General features: G+C 36.4%; 1 protein-coding gene across 2 annotated transcripts; it reads left to right on the top strand.

Annotated features, from left to right (window-relative positions):
- The first annotated feature begins 322 nt into the window (after positions 1-322).
- Positions 323-3335, top strand: LOC120431964 (uncharacterized). 2 transcript variants are annotated; one of them, XM_039597097.2, is made up of 2 exons: positions 323-2853; positions 2919-3335. In XM_039597097.2, exons 1-2 carry the CDS (start codon positions 2374-2376, stop codon positions 2964-2966), a joined length of 528 nt encoding a protein of 175 aa, XP_039453031.1. In that variant the 5' UTR covers positions 323-2373; the 3' UTR covers positions 2967-3335. The 2 variants fall into 2 exon arrangements, with proteins under 2 accessions (XP_039453031.1, XP_039453033.1); XM_039597099.2 differs by having other exon boundaries at positions 351-2857; positions 2919-3317.
- The last annotated feature ends 20184 nt before the right edge of the window (positions 3336-23519 follow it).

Raw genomic sequence — 23519 nt, 5'->3', positions numbered from 1 at the left:
GCGTGTACGAATTGGACATAAACATCGTTGTTAGGTAGCCCCTTACAGCTAGCCGCGCAAAAATGGTCAGTTTTGGGCGCTAATAACTTCGCGGGAAAAAAATCTAAAAATTTGGTGTCTTCGGGAAAGTTGTTCTAAATTTAATGAAGGTTCTACATTTAAGAAATGGTAAGAATCGGATAACTATGGCGCCTTCCACAGGTAAAAAAGTAAAACAGTTGCTTTTCTCCATACATTTTGACGATTTTTCCCATACAAACTTTAAGCGATTGGAGGGAGGGGTTCCCGTGGTCAGAACGAGCTCAAATTTTGAATTTAGCCTAGTGATGGGTAAATCTTTGATTTCAGGGGGTAGCCCCAAAAAAGTCCGGATTTGGACCACCCTAACGGACAAGACACCAAAAGGAGAAAGTGGTAAGCCGCAGCCACGTTTAACGATTCCTAACCTGCTCAATGTTCTGGATGGTCGCAGTCGATCAAGGTCGGCGCAAAAGGAGAAACCTAACCCCAAAAACTAACAACAACTAACCCCAAAAAGAAAGAACAACTAACCCTTAACCCATCATGAACTACACGTGCATTATCGCCAGTATCAATCTAAACGCAATTCAGACCAGGCTTAAACTCTCACTTTTTCACGACTTTGTAAAGAACAGTAACGCAGATATTATTTTTGGTCAGGAAGTAGCTTTCAACAATTTTTCATTCATTTTCACTCACCATGCGATAGTTAACGTATGCAGAAATCAAGGCACGGCTATTTTGATTCGTAAAGGTTTTGATTACGATGATATCATCTGTGACCCAAACAGTAGAATTGTTTCCGTACTGGTTAATGGGATTAATTATATTAATGTTTATGGGCACGCTGGATTCATGCTAAAAAAAGAACGGGAAACTCTTTTCGCTGAAAATATTGCCATTCACCTTAATAAGGCAGCTGCTCGAGCGCACGTGCTGGGTGGGGATTTTAATTGCATATTGGATCCGACTGACACCAAAGGAAATACCAAAAAAAATTGTAATAGTTTGAAAGTACTGACGTCAAAAATGGCCCTCAAGGATGTAGACAAAGCTTTAAAAAACCAAGCAGTGCAGTACACCTTTTTGAGAGGTGATTCAGCATCTCGTATTGATAGATTTTATGCTTCACAAGATATTTTAAAATCTGTTTTGAATTTTGAGACCTGGCCTGTGGTCTTCTCAGATCATAGGGCGATTTTGATGAAAATTTCCATTCAAAAGTCAGACTTGGAGACATCATTTGGAAGATAAACACAGCTTTTATTAATGACGATGAATGTGAAAATGAGTTTTGTTTTACGTACGAAGCTCTACAACAACGGCAATCGTATGAAAATAATTTTATGAACTGGTGGACGACCCATTTTAAATCCAAGGTTAAAAATTTCTTCAAGATGAAAAGTATTGAATTCAATCGGAACATAGCCATGCGCAAATCTGAATTATACAAAACGTTGATTGAATTATCCTCTAGACAAAATGATAATGAAGATGTTAGCAGGGAAATGGGCTTAACTAAATCATTAATTTTTAAAATAGAATCTGAAAAATTAAAATATTATGAATCAAAACTTTCCTCAAACAGTATCCTCACCAACGAAAGGACGAACATTTACCAGATTATTGCCAGGCATAAATTCAACCAAAGTAGTAGAATTGAGAAGCTTATAGATGGGTGTAATGAAATTGTCGGCACGGAGAATATTAAAAAGTTTTTATTCAACCATTTTTCTGAAAATTTCAAAAAGCACGACTTTTTAGAACCCAGTTGCAGATCATTGAATTATATTAAAAAAAGACTAAATCAGGACGACTCGAACTAGATAATTGAACCTATTTCCGAAGAAGAGTTAAAGAAGGTAGTAAGGAATTGTACAAAGAAGAAAACCCCGGGTCCTGACGGTATTTGCTATGAATTTTACGTTAAGCATTTTGACTTAATGAAAAATGATATGATTAAGTTATTTAACGACTTGCTGTGTGGTAATGTTGTAATTCCTTCTTCTTTTTGCGAAGGAGTAATAACCGAGGGGGACGTCACTTCCGCGCTAACCGAGCGATAAAGCTTCCTTTTCAAACCTTTGCAGCGTTCACTTTCACCTTTCCGCTTTAACTTGCTTTAACACGCGTTAACCGCGATAACTTGCTTTTTGGCTTACTTTTTCTTGCGTTCTCGCATCACACTGCTCGATTTTTTTGACAGCGAGAACTGTCAAGAGCAAATGACAGTTCTCGTTGTCAAATTAGTCGAGCAGTTTGTTTTGCTAAATTTTTCTCCGTCACCGGACGGATGGTGGTCAAAAAAACGGTGGCGCCCTAAAAGGAGGAAGCAAGATTCGGCTTAAAAGAATGCAACTTCCGGACGGAACATTAATGGAAACGAGCGTGTTCCGGGGCCGGTGTTGGGTGCGAAGAGCCTGCCAACGGAGCTGTACGACGATGAACCTGCGGAGAGCAAAACCGGTGGAGACAGATCAGCCGTCGGAACCGTTTCCTGCGCTTGCGAAGGGTTCGAGACGGATCGGTCTTTCGTCTATTTCGTGGTGGGGACAGCCTTTTCAGTGCGGGAGTTTGCAAAAAGGATTGGCCAGGAACGGCCGCGAAGTGTACGCCGGGAATCGAAAGGCCGCGCTACTGGTGGCGAGCAGTCTGAAGGAACAGAGGAGTACAGTGGTGGCAACCTGGAAGTGGCCATTGTTATCCTTGAGCTGGCTGGTGAAAATCAGGGCGAAGCGGTCGAACATCTGTTGTAGTGTTAATCGGAGCCGGCCGGAATCTCTCAGAGCTAAAGCCGCCGACCAAACCGAGCAGCGCGACCTGCTACATGGTGTTGGTTAGTCAAACACTATTCTTACTTTAGTTTTAACTCAAATTGTTTTTTCTTCACCCTACAGGACGGCATGATTGAGAGACTGGCCGTGGACAACTATAACGATGCGTAGGGACGCGTTGCCCAGCTCGGAGGACAGCGTCGACTGCAGCCGGCACAGGCTCCAGTTGTTCCGGAGACCATCGCAGTTGCGTCCAACAGAGGTGGTGGATCCCACTTGAGCCTCTTGGTAAAGAACTCGGCCACACTGTTAAACATGCCGGAAGCGGCCGACAAGGAGTAAAACGAAGATCTACCTGTACAACCTGACATGCTGATGAAGACGTGTGGGTGCTCATATTTAGCCCAGATGCTAGTTATATATGTCCGAACAACCCCTGGAAATATCAGGTAGATTCTGCATAAATAAATCTTAAGCTCTAAAGTAAAATAAACAGTTTCAACAGAAAAAACAGGATTTTATTCAATTAAGTGTACAAAATCATATCGAACTAAGGAGGCTGCGGGACAAATGTGCCGCGGGGTGGGACCAGTGCGCGCAAACAGTGCTTGGGAACGTCTAGCTTGGAGTTGCCGCCCTTACTGAACGCTGCACTTGAGCCGTTGATCTTTCTCTGAATGCTGCCCAGCTGGTTGAGTGCGTTCAGCGCTCGATCTTTTCTGTGATTGTGATGCAGCAATGTCGGTGCTTGAAGGAGTCACGCTTGTAGACCAGGTCGCGGATCGACTTGGTGGCCATATTCAGCATGAGGATGGTGGTTGTTGATCTGGCGCAGATGGAACAGCAGCAGCACTTTGCAGACCTTAGGACTTGTGTCGGTGGGCATCATGCTGAACCAATCGTGACCGGTCAATTCACTGCGCGGAAGAGTCCCTTCGATGAGGCCGGGCTCGGGAATGTTCAGATTGGAGTTGCCCGTCCTTGAAGAACTCCGCCAGCATAGACACCGGTGCCGGCAAACCATTACTGTTGATGCTGTCCTCGCGATGGTCCAGATTTAACAGCGGACCTCCGTTGGACGCACCCGCGAAACTATTTGTATCCGCGAGGAACAGGAGAAACTCGAGAATCAGCGCACGTTGGTCTGCGAAAGAACCAGAATTAAACCACTAAAACCTCCAGGTAGAATCGGACCAACTTACGTAGGCACTAAGCTACTCGTACAGGCCGTGAAACAGATGTAGACTTTGCGTCGCCAGGTTTTAGTCGTCGAAGGTGATCGAGTTTACCGCGCCCAGATGTCGTTCGTACTCCTGGACGAAATCTCCACTGCGGGTGCCCCACTGAAAGAGAAGCAAATTTGAGGCTTCCCATTATCCCATTATTTTTTGTTGCATCTACTCACGCAAATGATCTTATCGGACGTCGGACGTTCCCGCCACTAGCAGGAAGCACTGTTCGGGGATACTCGTTCGGCTTATTCTCAGTCATGAGGTTCCGGTGCTGCTTTTTGACCATCATCTCCTCGATCACAACCTGCTCGGCCCCGTTCGGCCTGGACACAAGTTCCTCGTCCTCGCCTCACAGTCCAAAAAATCCATCAGCTTCTTCCAGATTGGCAATCTTCAACTTTTTTCTCTTATCCCCCGCCTGATTCGCTATTAAAGATTCAAACACCATCTTCCCGTCCGTGTCGTACGCGGCCTGCACCACCTCCACTCGGTCCTTCCTCCACCGACGAATCAAACGCCTCCCATAGTTGTGGACCGTCTTTCGCTGGTTCTCAAATTGAAAGTCACTAATATGTGCCGCCTCCACAAACCCTGAAGCATATTCTTCGGCTCCCGTATCTGCTCCGTCAAACCCGGATTCGCTGGACCCGCCATCGGTTCAAAAATCTCCTCGTACCTCGGACTCGGGATGATTCCACCTGCCCCGTGAGACCACCAGCGGGGCGGCAAATCTGCAGCGTTTTCGTCACCGAATGGGCAAAACAAATTAAACTCACAGATTGCTTTGTTTGTTTACGAAAATTGCAGGAAAATAATCAAAACAAAGAACGGGTTGCCAAACCCGAAAAAAAACTACTCGAAAATGACGGCAGGGTTGCAAGATCGATTTGGTTTGGTTCAAAAATCGAGCAGACGCTGACCGCTTTAACTCGCTTTAACGCGCGTTAACTTGCGATAACTTACTTTCTGGTGGCGTTATGTGAAAACTCGGTACGATGAGTAGCGTTGATGCTTTTCGAGCTCGTTTTCGTGCGTTTTAGTGTGTTATCGCGGAGTGACATTCCCCTCGGTAATAACATTGATACCAAAGTCTGGATGTGCGGAAAACATTTCTGGTTTTCGTCCCATAAGCCTGTTGAATTGTGATTACAAGATTTTTACAAAAACACTTGCAAATCGTATTCAGAATGTTTTGGGAAATATCCTTGAGGAAGGGCAAACTGCATGCGTTAATAACAAATCATGCGTAGACAGTCTTGACATGCTGAGAAAAATTATTGTCAAAGCTTCCGGTTCAAAAAGATTTGAAACTGCAATCGTTAGTTTCGATATGGAACGCGCATTCGACAATGTTAGTCATGATTTATTGTGGAGCATATTAGAAAAATTTAACTTTCCGGACCAGTTTATCGCATGTCTAAGAAATTTATACCGAAATGCTACCGCCAGTGTTCTATTTAACGGGCATTTGACAAATTGTTTTAAAATTTCCAGATCCATCCGACAAGGCTGCCCACTCTCGATGCTACTTTTCGTAATTTACTTGGAACCATTGATAAGAGAGCTCTATTCTTCTGTTACAGGCATATTACTAGATCATAGTTTTATTAAAGTGGTAGCGTATGCGGACGACGTAACAATGGTTGTTAAAACAGATTATGAGTTTGATAACGTGCTGAAAATAATTAAAGAGTATGGGAAATGTTCTGGAATTCGATTGAATAGTAAAAAATCTTCTTACGTACGAATTAACAACTGTAAATTAGGACCACAGATTCTTAGAGAGGAAACACAAATAAAGGTACTTGGGATGTTAATTGTAAATAATTGGAAAGATATGATTGATAAAAATTACAGCAAAATTATATCAGCATGCAGAGGGAAATTGAATTCAATCTGCATTAAAAATTTAAATTTTGTTCAAAAATCTTGGATTATAAATACGTTTATTCTTTCGAAGTGCTGGTATCTTGGTCAAATTTTACCGCCAGACAAACGCCATATTGATGAATTGAAGAAAATGGTGTTAAGATATTTCTGGGGTTCGCAAATTTTTAAAGTTGAAGCAGGACAATTATATTTACCCTTCGAGAGAGGTGGACTAGCGTTAGTTGAGGCAGAGGTAAAATTCAAAGCATTATTCATTAGAAATATCTTATACAAAAATGACGTTGAAAACACTATCTTATAGACAATATTTCTACAAAGAATTTAACTCGGAATACATATGATTGGGTGAACATTGCTATAGAATACGAAGCCTACGATTTTTTGAACACATCGGCACTAATTTATAGCTCGTTGTTGTCTAAACAAAGCTGTGAACCGAAAATCCAGAGCAAGGCGCCAAGTCCTGACTGGTTGAGCACGTGGGAGAATTTTAGTGAAAATTATATGGACTCTGATGCGAAATCTATAATCTATGAAATTTTAAACGATATATATCCAAACAAGGAAAAATTATGCAGCTATAATGTGAGGGGATTAAATAACGCCGAATGCGAGATTTGCCATGAACTTGATACAAACTTACATAGAATAACAAATTGTACAAATTCAAAGGAAATTTGGGAATGGGTAGTTGAAAAAGTGAATGTCAATATGAAGGCAAATCTTCCGGATCCAATGGAAATTCTTTCTGCATACATAGCATGAGCATGAGCATGAGAGATCACCCATGGTTGCCCCTCCGTTGCTGAACAGAACCGTAATATCCTTTCAGCACTACTGATTATAGGCTTCGACGATCTAGTGGTGTTTCCCTTATCAACAGCATGTATGAATGCGCTGAAAAGATAAAACACCATGATTGCTAAAGCTAGATCAGTTGCGAATAGGTAACAGTCATTGGCCACCAACGGCGCCCGCCATGTCAGTTTGTAGATCTCGATTTTAAGGGACGGGAATGTTAGTTAGCGCAGGTTGCTACTAGGGCAGCTGATTTACTCTGTGCTTACACCCCACAAGCGCCAGGAACCTGAAAATTTGTTAGTAGGGTAGGGTATTTGGTCAGGATTCACCACAGAAGATGATGATGCGACCCAAAATCAAAATGTTTGTTGAAAGGTATTATGTATTATTCTCAAGGCAAGCAATCGGATGCTGCGGATGAGACATTTCCCGTTTATCTGTTGTTAAATTTTAAATGAAATGGTTTAGTCTTAGACAGCCGGCTGTGGAAAGATAGAACCAAAATCATTTGAAATTAATGAATGAAGGATTGAACAGTAGAATTTTTAACTTGAGATGATTGTACTAGTTTTAAATGATTGATTTTTAGTAATGTACTGATTAACGTTGCGAACGACGAGTTACAATGTTTATCGAGCTGAAATGGTATGATAGGGGTTTGTTATTGTTGCACACCGACGACGGTCGCGAAAAATTTTGAGACCCGACGAAAAGGCATCGCAAATCGAACTGGCTAGCTGTCATCGGGACAGCCAAAGGCAGCCGCACCTTTACACTCACCCACGCACGCGAAAGAAAACACGAAAAACACACTGCGACGGACGTGATAAATTTTGCGACTCGTCGAAAAGGCATCGCAAATCGAACTGGCTACCCACATAGAAAAATGGGCGGAAAACGGCCAAAAAGCGGGGACGTTTTGCCTGAAAGCGGGCCCGATTTTCAGCACGCTTTTTCCCCTCGTTGTGGCCCATTGCGTGCCAGAATGCAACATTTAGGCGGGCGTTACGCATTTTGGCCGCTGTGTTACGCCCGTCTGTGGCACGCTTTTGGGCCCGTTTTGACCACGATAACGGGCAAAAAAGCGATGGCGGAACGGGGGCATTTTGGGGGTGCTTCTTCTTCTTTTTTAGTATTTCCGGATTCAGTTTAGAGCGGTTAGGGTGATCAATACAAATAGGGTGACAAAAAAAAACAAAACAGATTAAAATGTTTATTCAAAGAGTTTTTAAAATTACAATAAAAGCCACTTAACCTATTTAAAACTAGCCTATATGAATAAAAATTGAAATAATATGTTTAAATTAATTTAAACTTGTCCTATTGGTATAAATAACTGAGTTTGTTAAAATTATTTTACTAAACTAACCAAAATAGTTTAAATAACATTAAATTAGTAGTAATTATTAAAATTTAGTTGTAATTAGGTTAATTTTGTTAAATTAAGGTTAATTTAGAATAATTGAGTTAAATGTCAAGTTAAATTTAGTTAAATCAAGTTAATTTAAGTTAAATTAAGTTGAAAAAATTCAGATGAATTCATATATAAGTTAAAAATAAGTAAAATTTAGAAAAAATAGAAAAAAAAAATTATTAAAATTTAGTTAAGTTTCGTTTAAAATTAGTTGAATAAAGTAAAATTTAGTAAAATTTTGTATAATTTAATGAATTTTAGTAAAATTTAGTGAAATTTTGTTAAATAAAGTTAATTTAAGTTCAATAGATGATTATTTTTTTAAATTGAGTAAAATTTAGTAAAATTTTGTAGAATTTAGTAAAATTTAGTAAAATTTAGTAAAATTTAGTAAAATTTAGTAAAATTTAGTAAAATTCAGTAAAATTTAGTAAAATTTAGTAAAATTTAGTAAAATTTAGTAAAATTTAGTAAAATTTAGTAAAATTTAGTAAAATTTAGTAAAATTTAGTAAAATTTAGTAAAATTTAGTAAAATTTAGTAAAATTTAGTAAAATTTAGTAAGATTTAGTAAAATTTAGTTAAATTTAGTTAAATTTAGTACAATTTAGTTAAATTTAGTTCAATTTAGTTTAGTTTAGTAAAATTTAGTAAAATTTCAAAAAAATTCGTAAAATTTAGTAAAATTTAGTAAAACATAGTCAAATTTAGTAAAATTTAGTAAAATTTAGTAAAATTTAGTAAAATTTAGTAAAATTTAGTAAAAATTAGTAAAATTTAGTAAAATTTAGTAAAATTTAGTAAAATTTAGTAAAATTTAGTAAAATTTAATAAAATTTAGTAAAATTTAGTAAAAAAAAAGGAAAATTTAGTAAAACTTCGTAATGTTTAGTAAAATTTCGTAAAATTTTGTTGAAATTTGTAAAATTTTGTTAAATTTAGCTAAACTAAGTTAAATTAAGTTCAATAGTTCATTTTAGTTAAATTTTGGTTAATTAAATTAAAGTGATTTTAGTTAAGATCAGTTAAACTAAGATAAATTTAGTTAAATTTAGTAAAACTTGGCTAAATTAAGTTAAATGTTTTTAAATTTTGTTCAATTAGGTTGAATTCAGTAAAATTTAGTTAAATAAAATAAAATTAAGTTAAATTTAAGTACAATAAGTTAAATTCAGCAAAATTTAGTCAAATTAAGTTAAACCAAGTAAATTTAAGTTAAATTAAATTAAATCTAGTCAAATTTAGTTAAACTTAGTTAATATCAGTTACATTTATTAAAATTTAGTTAAGTTTCGTTTAAAATTAGTTAAATATAGTAAAATTTAGTGAAATTTAGTAAAATTTATTAAAATTTATGAAAATTTATTAAAATTTAGTTAATGTTAGTAAAATTCAAATATATTTAATGTTTATTAAATTCATTCAAGTTAACAGTAATGTCTGACTTCCCTAATGAATATAATTCTTTTAAAGGGATGTAAAGACGTAATTAAAAACTAAAAGCTACTTATAAACTGGTAACACTTTTTTTTTTTTTTTTTGAAATGCTTACTAACGTAGTAAATAATTGTTTATGCAACTACGAATTAGAATGATCATTTTTCTTTTGAATTCAGCTAATGTCTCTGTTCTTTTTAAATCTTCTGGTAAATTGTTGAAAACAAACGGGCCATTAATTATAAATCTTCTTCTTCCAATTTCTGTTCTAAAACCTGATCGTCTAAGATGATGTGCTTGTCTTGTGAAATGCTGGTGAACCGCAGTAGCGAATTCCCAATTATGGTGCATTTTCCTATTGTTGAGACACTTGTACATTAGGATTGCAATCCTTTGCTCAAAAAGGCCATGAATCGGAAGGATGTTATGTTGGGACATTGTGTATAGATCACGTGTTGGTTGAAGGTATGGAAGCTTAAAAATTGCTTTGATGCAACGATTTTGCTGAACTTGAAGGTCTTTCAAATGAGTTTTACTGCAAGTGCCCCAAGCTCCTATTGCGTATTGATACCTACTGTGGATAAATGCAAAGTACATTTTCAAAAGAACATGTTGTGGAACACTTTTTGCTAGCTTCCTAAGGACACCGCACAGAGGGGAACATTTTGAGGTTATCATACTTACATGCACATCCCAACACAGCCGATTATCAATGAGCACACCTAGATATTTAAAGCTACTGACTTCCGCTACCAGTTGATTCCTTACGATGAGTTCTGGGTAGGGCTGGATATTTCTACTGGATAGACGGAAGATCATCATCTTAGTTTTACCGATGTTGAGAGCCTGTAGATTGTTCTGCAGGTAGTCGAGCACCAGTTCCAGGTCCTCCTGCATGCTTGCTACTACCTGGGCAGGTGAAGAGCCAGCGTACGTAATCGCTGTATCATCAGCAAACAGTCGTGGTTTTCCTCTCAAAGGCAGCTTGGGTAAGTCGTTCACGTACAGCAAAAACAGCAACGGACCAAGAACACTGCCTTGTGGAACCCCACAGGTGACAGCGCTGTCGTAGCTACATGTTCCGGCTACAACCACCTGCTGAAAACGATCAGACAGGTAACTCTTCAAGAACTGGTTTGGGAGCCCTCGTATTCCGCAAGCGTCCAACTTCTTGAGCAGCATCGTGTGGTTAATTGTGTCAAATGCTTTAGACAAGTCGAGGAAAACGGTACCAACACTTTTTTTTATCGTCCAACATCTTGGAAATTTCGTCGACCATCTCCAAAACAGCTACTTCCGTTGATGAACCTTCTCTGAAGCCAAATTGGTGTTGATAGAGTTGTTTTGTGCTGGTCAGAAAAGTGCTTAGCCGATTAAACAACAATTTCTCAAACACCTTATTGATCGCTGGGAGCACCGAGATCGGTCTGTAGTTGGTTGGGTCCTTGGGGTTTCCGTTTTTGAAAACTGGATGTACAATAGCCTTTTTTAAACATTTTGGGTACGATGATTGAACCACACTTTCGTTAAAACAGTCTCGAATAGGGGTTGCAAGCAGCATACAATGTTTTTTAAGTGCTTTGATCGGGAATTGATCATAACCAGTGGCTTTAGAGGGGTCCAATGAACTAATTAGGTCAAGAACTTCTTGTGTAGATGTAGGGCGAAGAAAGAATGATCGTTGGGCGCGCTTAATGGTTCCAAATCTGTCAATGTCCCCGTCAGATAGTAGTTGGCCTGCTACACTGTTTCCCACAGACACAAAGTGTTCATTCAACACATTTGCAACAGTTTTAGGGTCGTTTTCATCTCTCTGGTTCACTTCAAGGGTAAGGTTGGCGGTTGTTTTGGACTTACCACCAAGAAGCTCGTTGATCCTGCTCCACAAAAGCTTTGCGTTCCCAGTGTTGAACAGTTTAGAATGATACTGAATTTTTGCTTTGGTTTTGGCGGCTGCAAGTTTTTTGTTGGCGTGGGCGAGTAGTTCAGCAAGTCTAGCATCCTGTTGGTTCCTTTTCTTCCTTTTGAGGATATTGTCTCTTATTTTCCCGAGCTTCCAGATGTCGAAGTTGGACCATGGGCAGCTATCTGTCTTCACCATAACTTCAACAGATGTGGATCTGGAATTCTTCTCAGTAAGTTCAGCATAATGGCGGGTTACGGACTCCAAACGTTCATTCACTGGAAGTATGCTGAGGTTTTGGCTTTCCAAAAACGTATGAAACTGGGCGTCAACTGCTTGATAGTTAACCCAAGTTTTAGTTAACGTTTTACGTTTCCGTGCAGTTTTAAGGTTGTACGCTGTCAGAACGTAGTTGTGATCGCTGAGTTCGCATTCCATTGTAAAGTTTGTGACTCGTGCTGCATCCGCAACGCTGCATATCACGTGGTCAAGGGTGTTTCCACTGCTTGGTCGGGTGGTGAGCGTGTTGGTTACAACCATGTTGTAGGAATTCAATAGTTGGAAGTATTTTTGCACATCACTGCCTTCGGGGTTGTTGATTGGTACATTTAAGTCGCCCAATATGAAGCAAGGGCTAGATGCTTCGACGCTCGCAAGAACTTCTTCCAGTGATGTAATCAAACGTGGAATGTCGTTGTCAGGTGGGCGGTACATACCATGGATGATGATTGATGATGTTCCATTTTTAATCTTGACCGAGATTTGATGGTGCCCTTGTTCTGCTTTGGTGACTATAACTTCAACCTGTAGACCAGTGCGGATGAAGATGGCCAATCCCCCAGACGACTTTTCTCGACACGACCAGATACTTTCGTAACCAGGTATGTTGTAAAAGTGTGATCGGCCTTTTTTTATCCAAGTTTCTCCAATTATAATCACGTCGATGGTAGTTCTTAATTCTTGCAGGAAAACGCAGAAAGAATCTAGCTTTTCGAACTGATTCATGCCACGTATGTTAATTTGTAGGATCTTGAAAGTAGCAGTATCCAATGGGAAGATTTGAGCTGCAGGGTCGTCGACGAAGGTATTAGTTGCTTGATGTTCTAGGTACATAGATGGCATACTTTAGTTACTTATTTAAATTTAGTGAAGTTTAGTAAAGTTTAGTTAAGTTTAGTAAAATTTTAAGTAACATTTAGTAAAAGTTAGTAAAATTTAGTAAAATTTAGCAAAATTTAGTTAAATTTAGTTAAATGTAGTTGAATTAAGTTAAATTTAGTTAAATTTGATTTAATTTAGTTAAATTTAGTAAAATTTAATTTAATTTAGTTAAATTTAGTTAAATTTAGTTTAGTTTAGTAAAATTTAGTAAAATTTCAAAAAAAATCGTGAAATGAAGTACAATTTAGTAATATTTAGTAAAATTTAGTAATATTTAGTAAAATTTAGTAAAATTTAATTAAATTTAATAAAATTTAGTAAAATTTGATACAAAAAAGGAAAATTTAGTAAAACTTTGTAATGTTTAGTAAAATTTCGTAAAATTTTGTTGAAATTTGTAAAATTTTGTTAAATTTTAGCTAAACTAAGTTAAATTTAGTTCAATAGTTCAGTTTAGTTAAATTTTGGTTAATTAAATTAAATTGATTTTAGTTAAGATCAGTTAAATTCAGTTAAACTAAGATAAGATAAATTTAGTACAATTTGGCTAAATTAAGTAAAATGTTTTTAAATTTTGTTCAATTAAGTTGAATTCAGTAAAATTTAGTTAAATAAAATAAAATTAAGTAAAATGTAAGCACAATAAGTTAAATTCAGCAAAATTTAGTCAAATTAAGTTAAACCAAGTAAATTCAAGTTAAATTAGATTTAGATTTAACAGTCAAATTTAGTTATACTTAGTTAATATCAGTTACATTTATTAAAATTTAGTTAAGTTTCGTTTAAAATTAGTTAAATATTGTAAAATTTAGTAGACTTTATTAAATTTTTTTAAATTTATTAAAATTTATTAAAATTTATTAAAATTTATTAAAATTTAGTTAATGTTAGTTAAATTCAAATAAATTTAGTTAAATTTAGTGAAGTTTAGTAAATTTTAGTTAAGTTTAGTAAAATTTAGTAAAATTTAGCAAAATTTAGCAAAATTTAGTTAAATTTAGTTAAATTTAGTAAAATTTAGTAAAATTTGGTAAAATTTAGTAAAATTTAGCAAATTTAGTAAAATTTAGCAAAATTTAGTTCAATTTAGTTCAATTGAGTTCAATTTAGTTCAATTTAGTTCAATTTAGTTCAATTTAGTTCAATTTAGTTAAGTTTAGTAAAATTTCAAAAATTTTAGTAAAATTTAGTTAAATTTTGTTAAATTTTGTAAAGTTAAGTATAATTTATTAAATTTAGTAAAATTTAGTTAAATTTAGTAAAATTTTGTTGAAATTTGTAAAATTTAATTAAATTTTGCTAAATTAAGTAAAATTTAGTTCAATAGTTCAGTTTAGTTAAATTTTGGTAAATTAAATTAAATTGATTTTAGTTAAGATCAGTTAAAAAAAGTTAAATTCAGTTAAACTAAGAAAAATTAAGTAAAATTTGGCAAAATTAAGTCAAATGTTTTTAAATTTTGTTCAATTAAGTTGATTTCAGTAAAATTTAGTTAAATAAAATAAAATTAAGTTAAATTTAGTTACAATAAGTTAAATTCAGCAAAATTTAGTTAAATTTAGTTAAACCAAGTAAATTTAAGTTGAATTAAGTCAAATCTAGTAAAATTTAGTTAAACTTAGTCAATATCAGTTACATTTAGTTTAATTAATTTCAATTTTGTTTAATATAGTTAACTGTAGTTAGAGTTAGTTAAATTTAGAAATTAATGATTAAAATTGTTTACAATTGATTTTATTTCAGTTAAATTTAGTTATATTTTGCAAAATTTGTTAAATATAGAAATATTTAGTAAATTTTAGTAAAATTTTACTAAATTTCAATAGATTTTTCTAAATTTAACTAAATTTTACAAAATATAACTGAATTAAACTACATTTAACAAATTGTAACTAAATTTTACTCATTGTAACCAAATTTATTAAGATAAATTAATTTTAGATCAATTAAACTGAATCTTATTAAGCATAAATCAATTAACTTCTACAAAGTTTCACATATATTTTACCAAAATTAACTACATTCAACTTAAATCAATTGTACAACATTTTAATCATTAATTTCTAAATTTAACTAACTCTAACTCAAGTTAACTAAATTTAAATAAATTTCACTTAATGTTAACTAAATCTTACAACTAAAATCAACTAAAATCAAAGTACTATTGTTAACTTTATTAAACAAAATTGAAATTAACTAAACTAAATAAAAATTTAACTAAATTAAAACAAATAACTAAATTTGAATCAATTGGCTACATTGACATCAAATTAACAAAACTTAACATAATTTTACCTAATTTTACTTTTATTTAGATAAATTTAGCCTAATTTGACTTTACTCAACTTAATTGAACTAAATTCATTTTAATTTTACCTAATTTAACTAATTTTATCCAAATTCAACTAAATTTTACTTAATTGAACTAAATTTCGCCAAATTTAAAACTAAATTCAATTTAATTTCACTAAATTTAACCTAATTTCACTAAATTTAACTTCATTTTACTTAATATAACTAAATTCAACTAAGTTTTACAGATTTTACTAAATTTAACAAAAATTTATTTAACTCAGCAACATTTTACTAAATTTAACCCTTTTTAATTAAATTGAACTAAATTTAGTAGAGTTCAGCTATTAGTTTTTTTTTTTCGAAATTTAACTAAATTTTACATATTTAGCTGAATTTAGCTTTCGTTTACTAAATTTAACTACTTTTTACCTAGTTAAACTTACGTGAGCTAAATTGAACCTAGTTTAATTTTTTTAATTTTTACTAAATTTTACCTAATTAAACTTAATAAACTTGCTTCTACTTATCTTTTTCTTTGTTTATTTAAATTTAACTAAATTTAACAAATTTAAACTAAATTTAACTTAATTTACCTAAATTTAACTAAATTTTACTTAATTAAACTTATTTCAACTAAATTTAAGTTAATTAAACTTAATATAAGTTAATTTAACTTCATTTACCTAAATTTAACTTAATTTTACTAAATAAACTGAATTAAACTAAATTTAACTTAATTAAACTAAATTTACCTTAATTTTACTATTTTTTAAAATTTAAATTAACTAAACTTCATTTAACCTAGTTTAACTTTGAAAAAGTTAAACTAAAATGTTCGATTGAATATAATATCATTAAATTTATTAAAAATTATCATAATTTCGTTGAGCTGCTTTAAATTCACTTGAATTAGATTTAGATTTAGTCAAATTGATTTTTAATTTAGTTAAATTTATTCAGATTTAGTTAAATTGATTAAAATATTTTTAATTTGTTTGAATTTAGTTATTTCTAGTAAAATTAATTTAAACTTAATTTAATGTAATAATGTTAAATTTAGTTTAAAGTAAGTAAAATAATTTAAAATGATTACCTAAATTAGTTTCAGTTTGTTAATTTTCGTAAATTGTAGTAAGAATCACTCAAAATTGCAAAAGTTAAAGAAATTAACTTATTTTTTTAATTAAGATCATTCAGTTAAATTATCAAAAGTTTGGTATTTTTTTATGTTCAATTAAAATTTAGTTAACTTTAGTTGAAATTTCTTAACAAATGGTGTCCTGTTTTGATGTTGTAAAACAACATGATGTTGCTAATTTATATTTTTGTATTTCTTTATTTTTGTTGATTTTTTAATCTATGTTTTTTTTTTATTGCAGTCGAGAATATTAATATTAAAGTTGTTTAGTGTTTTTGTTTAATTGTATATTCGTAGCTGTGATTTTTTGTATTTTGTATCTTTGAATCGATGTATTTATATAATTGGGAATTTCTACATCATTAAAAAATATGTATTAATGATGGAAACTTTATGTCGTAAAAGAAATACTGAGGGAACGAAACACAGTAAAGAATCGATTAAAAAATGTTTTGGGGGACATTCAAATAAAATTAAAAAAAAAATTACATTGAACTTTGAGTAGTAAAAAAATAAAAGCTACTTTCCTGCAGACGAAGCAGAACAAAAAGGGCGCGAGAAGTCAATTCTCTCTCGGAAGAAGAAATGGGACAAAATGCGGAACACTCTAGAAAATCAACGCTGGTCAGTTGAGGTTTCCGCTGACGGTACTCTTGCCGAAGCGACCTCGGCCGGACCCGGCGGCGTGACGTCCCTGAAGTTGTGAGTGGTTGCATCTGCTGCCTCGAGTTGGTCAGCTCGGTCACGGTTGATCCGACGGGGAACAATTAGTTGGCCACCGACGGCTCCGGTGGCGGCGCAGAGAACTGTTTCCCTCCGGTGGCCGTTTGGCTCAGCGCCGACAAACTGCGCTGGATGTTGGGGCAGGCGGACGGGATAAACTGCTGCACGGCCGGGTTGGTGGCGGCCGGTTCGACGGCCTACTCGTACAACATCTTGCGCAGCAGCTCGTTCTGCATGATGCTCTGGGTGTGAATCTACAGCTTTTGCGGGGTCGGAATGTGCGGCTGGTGTTGCTTTGTGCTGCTGGTTCTGGGCCAGGAGTTAGTTGCCTGCTCGATTTCGGGTCACCATGATGACCAGCACCAGTTGGCACGGCGGAACCAATCACTGGAGCACGGTCCGGATTGGACGGTTCTCCAAGTTGACTCCGTTCCGCTGGCCCAACCTCCGGCGGCCATCCACTTCCGCGGCCATCCACTCCGGCTCCTCCTCGATGACCGTGTCCTGGAGGCGGTAGTAGTGATGGTGATGGTGGAATGAAAATGAAAGATAAAAACTTACCTTTAATCTGCCGACCAAAACACACCAGAACAACATTTTTTTTCTAGCCAACTGAAAAGTTCAAACGAAAAAGTTTGACAGTTCGCGCGTTATGAAATAAGAGAGAGTGTGCGTTTTGGCATGCACGAAGTTTATTGGTGTGCGTGTGCAAATATAAAATCAACATTTTCGCGGATTGAGTCTTGGATAGAGGGTCTGAACTGGCACTGGGGATGCCCGATTTTCGCCCGCAGCCCCCCTAAAGTTAGAGTGGGTAGCTGTCATCGGGACAGCCAAAGCCAGCCGCAACTTTACACACACACGAACGCGAAAGAAAAAACGAAAAACATTGCGACGGACGCGAAAAATTTTGCGATCCGACAAAAATGCATCGCAAATCGAACTGGCTAACTGTCGTCGGGACAGCCAAAGCCCAAATCCTTTCTGCATACATAGGAACAAAAAATAGATTTTTTCAGGCCGTTTATTGGATTGTGTCAGAAGCTATAGTTTATAATATGAGGCATTACAAGAATCCATCGTTATTTGTATTTAAAAGCATTCTCAGGAATAAAAGGTGGGATCAACGACTGTTTTTTGTTAGGAGGTTTGGAAAATATGCATTTGTTTTCTAACAGCGTTGTGTATTTAAAGATTTAGTTGTACGTATATATGTAACATAAAACAAAAGTGAAATAAAATTGTACCATAAAAAAAAGGCCGAGGGACAAAAAAAAAAAAGTTATGGCCATATTTTCATTGACATTCACTTTTGAAAAAAAAAACTATTTTTACATTGTAGGGGAGTGTGTGGTAATTTGGACACCAGATTTGATGGAAAAATGTCATTCATTTCGATAAATTTTGATGAAAAATCCAATTTTATCGCAAAAATTAAAAGATGACCAAATTACCCCAACATTTATAATATATAATATGAACACCCCTATAAGGCTTTCTAGGCCCAGTGTGAAAAATATAATTTAACCCAAATATGACGAACTCCTCGTCACAGTGTCCTGATGCAAACAATAGAGTTATCTACGTGCGCATGTATTGCGTGTACGTACACGAAAAAAAGTGAGGTTAAATTTTGTACCGTCCAGCAAAACAAATGGCGTGCTAGTGTGCGTGAGAGCGGGCTTAGATGACTCTATGATCGAGCTCGAGCTGTCACAGCCCTGCGAAGTATGTTAGCTGACATATCGGGCGGTCAGTCAAAAAAAACCAGCTAGAAGTCGCCTGACAAAAAACTTTTGCTAGAAAGAGATAGGAAATCTGATGCAAACAAACGTTCAGCTGCCATGTAAACATACTTTGAATGTGTTGGTAAATTTCCGACTAGAAAGCCTTTTAGAGTTATCTACGTGCGCATGTATTGCGTGTACGTACACGAAAAAGATTGAGGTTAAATTTTGTACCCGCCAGCAAAACAAATGGTGCGCTAGTGTGCGTGAGATCGGGCTTAGATAGCTCTATGGGGTAATTTGGACATGCCTTGTGGGGTAATTTGGACATGCCTTGTGGGGTAATATGGACATACCTTGTGGGGTAATATGAACACCTTTTGTGGGGTAATTTGGACACATGTTGAAGAATAAGTTTAACATTTGATTTTTTGAGCATGTTTTATCCTTCAAACTGGTTTTGTAATTGCTTTATATTTTGAAGTGTTGTTTTGCTCACAATATTTCATCAAAGGTTTGAATAATGATTCTATGATAGAACTATAATTCAATAGGCAGATACCAAATAGTTCAGTGAAGTATACATAATTTAATCATTAATACTGAAATGATTTAAACATTGATTCTGGATTAAGCACAAGTATAGTTTTTAGTGATTAAGGTATCGTTTATGTTTATATAAATCAATCTTTATATAGAATTTATTAGCCTGCACATATCATTTTTTTTAATTTTACATTCTGTAGCCCTTCAAATTTAAATATTATTGTAAACCAGCATAGAAATCAGAAATGTCAAAGAAATTAATTAAAAGCAATCAACATTAGAGTCTTGTTGAACGCCAAATGTACAATAATCAGATTTTCATCAATTTGAATATTGGAAAAAAATATCTAAATTAAAAAATAGGGGTTTTGTGAAAGTTCTCATTGCTCACATTCTTTTTCGATTGTTTTGAAATATTAAATCCCTCTAAATTTATCTAAATCCCTTTAAAAACTCATCCAACCATGAAAGTTACTTTTTTGTTGCATGACAGGTAGACTTTCAGGTATGTCCAAATTACCCCACAAGCCATGTCCAAATTACCCCCATAGCATATTCTATCATAAATTGCAATTTTTGATGATAAAAATGGATAAAATGCACAATTTTTATACGTACATATCTCAGGCATCGTCCAAGCAACCCCCTTAAACAAAAAATGTCCACTTTTTTAACATATAACCCTTGCAAAACCTTATTTCCTAACCTTCAAATATTAGAATTTAAGGCAGTGCCAACCGGCCTTTGGAAACTTTTACATATTATACCAAAACTACTTAACCTATTCCAACTTTTTTGGTTTGTCCATATAATACTCCTAGGCCATTACTAGTACTTGTAACCTCTTGGTTACACAGCGCCGGTTAGATCAAAGTGAGGAAGGAAATAACTAAAACGAATTTGCCCGCCTCTCCTCACAAACTGTAGATCGGGCGTAGGACCGGCTCTGCCTTTCTTGAAAAGGTCAAAAGAAAATTGGAAAACTATTGTTTCAAACAATTTGATGACGTGGACCAATCATTAGTGGCCACGATTGATTTTTCGCGTTTCCCCCATCCATCGCCTTCCGCGATCACGCGAGCCGTTTGGGGCTCGTTGCAAGACCGTGAGCGAGATCGATCTCATTAGTTCTCGAACCGTTTAGAGAATCGAACGTGCCTTCCAAACCCCGTACACTCGAAGATCGTCCAACACTTGTGATATTTGAGTGGTAATTAGAGGCAGTGCGAATTAGTATCAAGGTATCAAGTGAGTACGTTAGGCGAGAATAATCGATAAAAATTGTAACGGTGATAATTTGTCCCGCTAGCTCCCCGCAAACACCGCGAATCGATCGCATTTGATCTTGATTACCTAAGCCTCAGCAATCAGTGCAGGGAAACTAGCAAAAAGGTAAAGTGCGTTTAAAGTACCTAAGGGTAAAGTGCTCATGGTTGTCGTGTCTCGCCCGAAGAACCTTCTGGCGAAGGTTTTTTTGCTTGGTTCATCTCGTCCACAGCTTTGGAGGACGCCTCGGTATCGGCGCCCACTCGCACGTGTGGGACTGCGGGCCTCACGCTACACCTGCGCCCTGCCAACCGAACCGCGCTCGTTCGACGCCGTGTCGCACGCCTCCTGGCCGCTGTAGGGCGGAAACTGTGCACGTGTCGAGAGAGCGATCCACCTGCTGACTGGGTACCAACCGCGTGCGTGATCAACGCTGGGCAAATAAAACATCGCGGTCCTGCAGACCGAACGACACACGTGTTACGGTTCCTGTGAATCCAGCCGGCGACTCCGCAAGCCACGTCGATCGTCGATCGGCGACGCCGCCCGTTCGGAACCTGGACAGAACGCATCGAAGCCCTCGTGGTAAGCCACCCATCCAACACTGTCGAGCCGCTGAAAGCATACCGTGCGGCACAGCCAAGAACCTCTCGCCTCTCCACGTGCCCTGGGAGCACGACTTGAACCACCACACGTGGTGGCACTACGTACTCGCATCGAACCTCGCCTCACCGAACTCGCACCGCACTGAACACGTGGATCAGTCCGTAGGAGACGACCCGCCAAAAGTCTCCGAGTCATTTGGACGCAGCCGCAGGGGAAACCCGGTCCCCGTTGACCGGTCGCCTGGCCTACAACATCGGAAGTGGTCGCTATCGTAGGGGCGCACTAACCGTGGTATGCCAGTGGGTCCTCCGTAGGGGCCAGCAACAACCCTGAGCAAGTGGAGCCCACCGGCGGCTGTTTGAACGACCACGTTGTCTGACCGTTGTGAACATCTCACACTGGCCCGGGATCGATCCATCGATCTGCCGCAACACCGTGGGATTTGAACACCTGGGGAAATTCATCAGTCGGCGGCCATCGAGCTCGCTGAAACGTCGACCTCTCGCCTTCATCCAACGGTAGCAGCACACCCACGCATCGCCTGAGGGGCGGTGTCCGAAGATCTACAAGCAGCTCACCAGCGGCGACCAGACCGCTGCAGCCGAGATCGTCGATTCCAGCCTGCAGAAGGACGACCGACAACCACCGAGCAAAAATAAGGTCAGATAGCTAAGCATGCATGCACATTAGATCTCCCCCACACCCACAATTGTAACATTGGCCACAATAAACCCCACCGAGATCATGCTTATCCCCAAAGCGCGCGTTTGATTTCTTTTTGCGCTAGAAAATTGATTGGGTTTCGATTCTTTCTTTTTGGTCTTGTTTGCTTGGGCCTTTTGCCATTTTAGTTTTGGGTTGTTAACCAAATTACCTGCCCTGAGAGTTGATCTAGTCGGGAATTAACAGACCTCCCGCAGTACGGCCCCGAGACCGTACTGGCGCGAAAGCGGGAGCGTTTTCAAGGAAGGTTGAGTCTGGCCTGGGTTTTGGATTTTGCAGACGTTGAGTTTGAGAATAGGGTTTTCCAAATTCGTTTTAGTTGGTTCTTCCTTGCCTTGACTTAACTGAAGCGCACCCAAACCCCCCTTAACATACTAGCCTTGTCACTTAAATTGCCGTTTTCACTTTATATCCGAAGAAAACGTGATTTTTAAAGGGGTGTCCAAATTACCCCCACTGTCCATATTACCCCAAACTCCCCTATAACGTTTATTTTTGCAATTATGATTGAATTAGGTTTTTTGTAACTTTTTTTCATATCGGAAAAAAACGTCAAACTTTAGGAAAAAAAAACTTTCGATTATTCTTAAATTCTTAATTTTTTTAATTCTATTTTTTTTTCGTTCCTAAATTCTTAAATGCCGCCATCTTGAATCATAAAAAATACACATTGGAGTCATATTTAAGGTTAGAAACTCAAATTTAGAGGATTTGAAGATTCAAAATTTTGGATTTACAACATTTTGCAAATTTTACTTTTTTTTAATTAAAATTTCTTAGATTTTTGTTAACTATTAAAGGTTTATGCTTGTCATTTTTTAAATTATATTTGTTAAACGTACCTGCAACTCTTATTTCTAAATTTTTTTACCTAATGTCAATGTTTTGAATTGTTTCTAATGTATAATTTCTACCTAAGCATAATTAATTTCTTGTTACTTAAGAAATGGTACAAGCTTAATTTGCTAAGTAAAGTGTTGAGTTGCATAGAACAATATTGCCCGTATTCCCGAGAAAGACACGCGGCAAACCAGCCTCGGAACGACGCGCCGCACTTTCGGCAAATGCGCGCTGTCAAATCCCATACTGCACGTTTTGTTTTTGTTGATCTTCTTCTTCGAATCGCCTGGCATTGTTGGCAGATATGTTTTTAATTGCACCAAAAGTGCAGAAAATCGCTGGCAACAATGTCTACGGCACGTTCTGAAATGCCGCGCGGCGTGTACCTTTGAAAGAAACGTACAATAAGTTCTAGAAATAAACTTTTTAATTTAAAAAAAACTTTAATACCCAATTTGAGTAAATCCACTCAACTGTGTAAAATATTGTCCGTTTCTCTCGAAGGCCCAGTCAAATCAATCCGAATTCTGAAACGGAATCTAATTAGAATCGTATACAAATTCCGTTTCAAACGAATTCTTTGAGAAATCTAGCTCAAATGCAATAACCGGTTCTAGCAGAAGCCGGCGAAATTAACGGTTCTGTGAGAATCCTGCTAGAATGCTGTTAGAACTATTCTGACAGACCATTCTGTTAGAATCCTGTGAGAATTTTGCTAGAATTAAATGGCAAGAATTTCTGCTAGAATCTTGCCAGAATTTTGCTAGAATAGAACGGATAAAAAATTTGTGGGTGAAAAAATTAGCTTGGGTTTGTTGGTCGATGTTTCTAGCAAATAAAACCAATTTAAACATTCCTTTATTAAAATTAATCACACCTTACAACACGTTATCGTGCACACACTTTTTCACTAAAGCACTTTTAATTTTACGTATTTTTGAGGGATGTGTGAGATTGAAGCGAACGCTGTCGGTAGGTTTTGCTTCTATCTTGCACGTGTTTTGATGTGCCAGATCCGGATG

The sequence above is a fragment of the Culex pipiens genome, unplaced genomic scaffold (genome assembly GCF_016801865.2).
Source record: "Culex pipiens pallens isolate TS unplaced genomic scaffold, TS_CPP_V2 Cpp_Un0100, whole genome shotgun sequence".
Lineage (NCBI taxonomy): Eukaryota > Metazoa > Arthropoda > Insecta > Diptera > Culicidae > Culex > Culex pipiens.
This window is presented reverse-complemented; position numbering and strand designations above follow the sequence as displayed.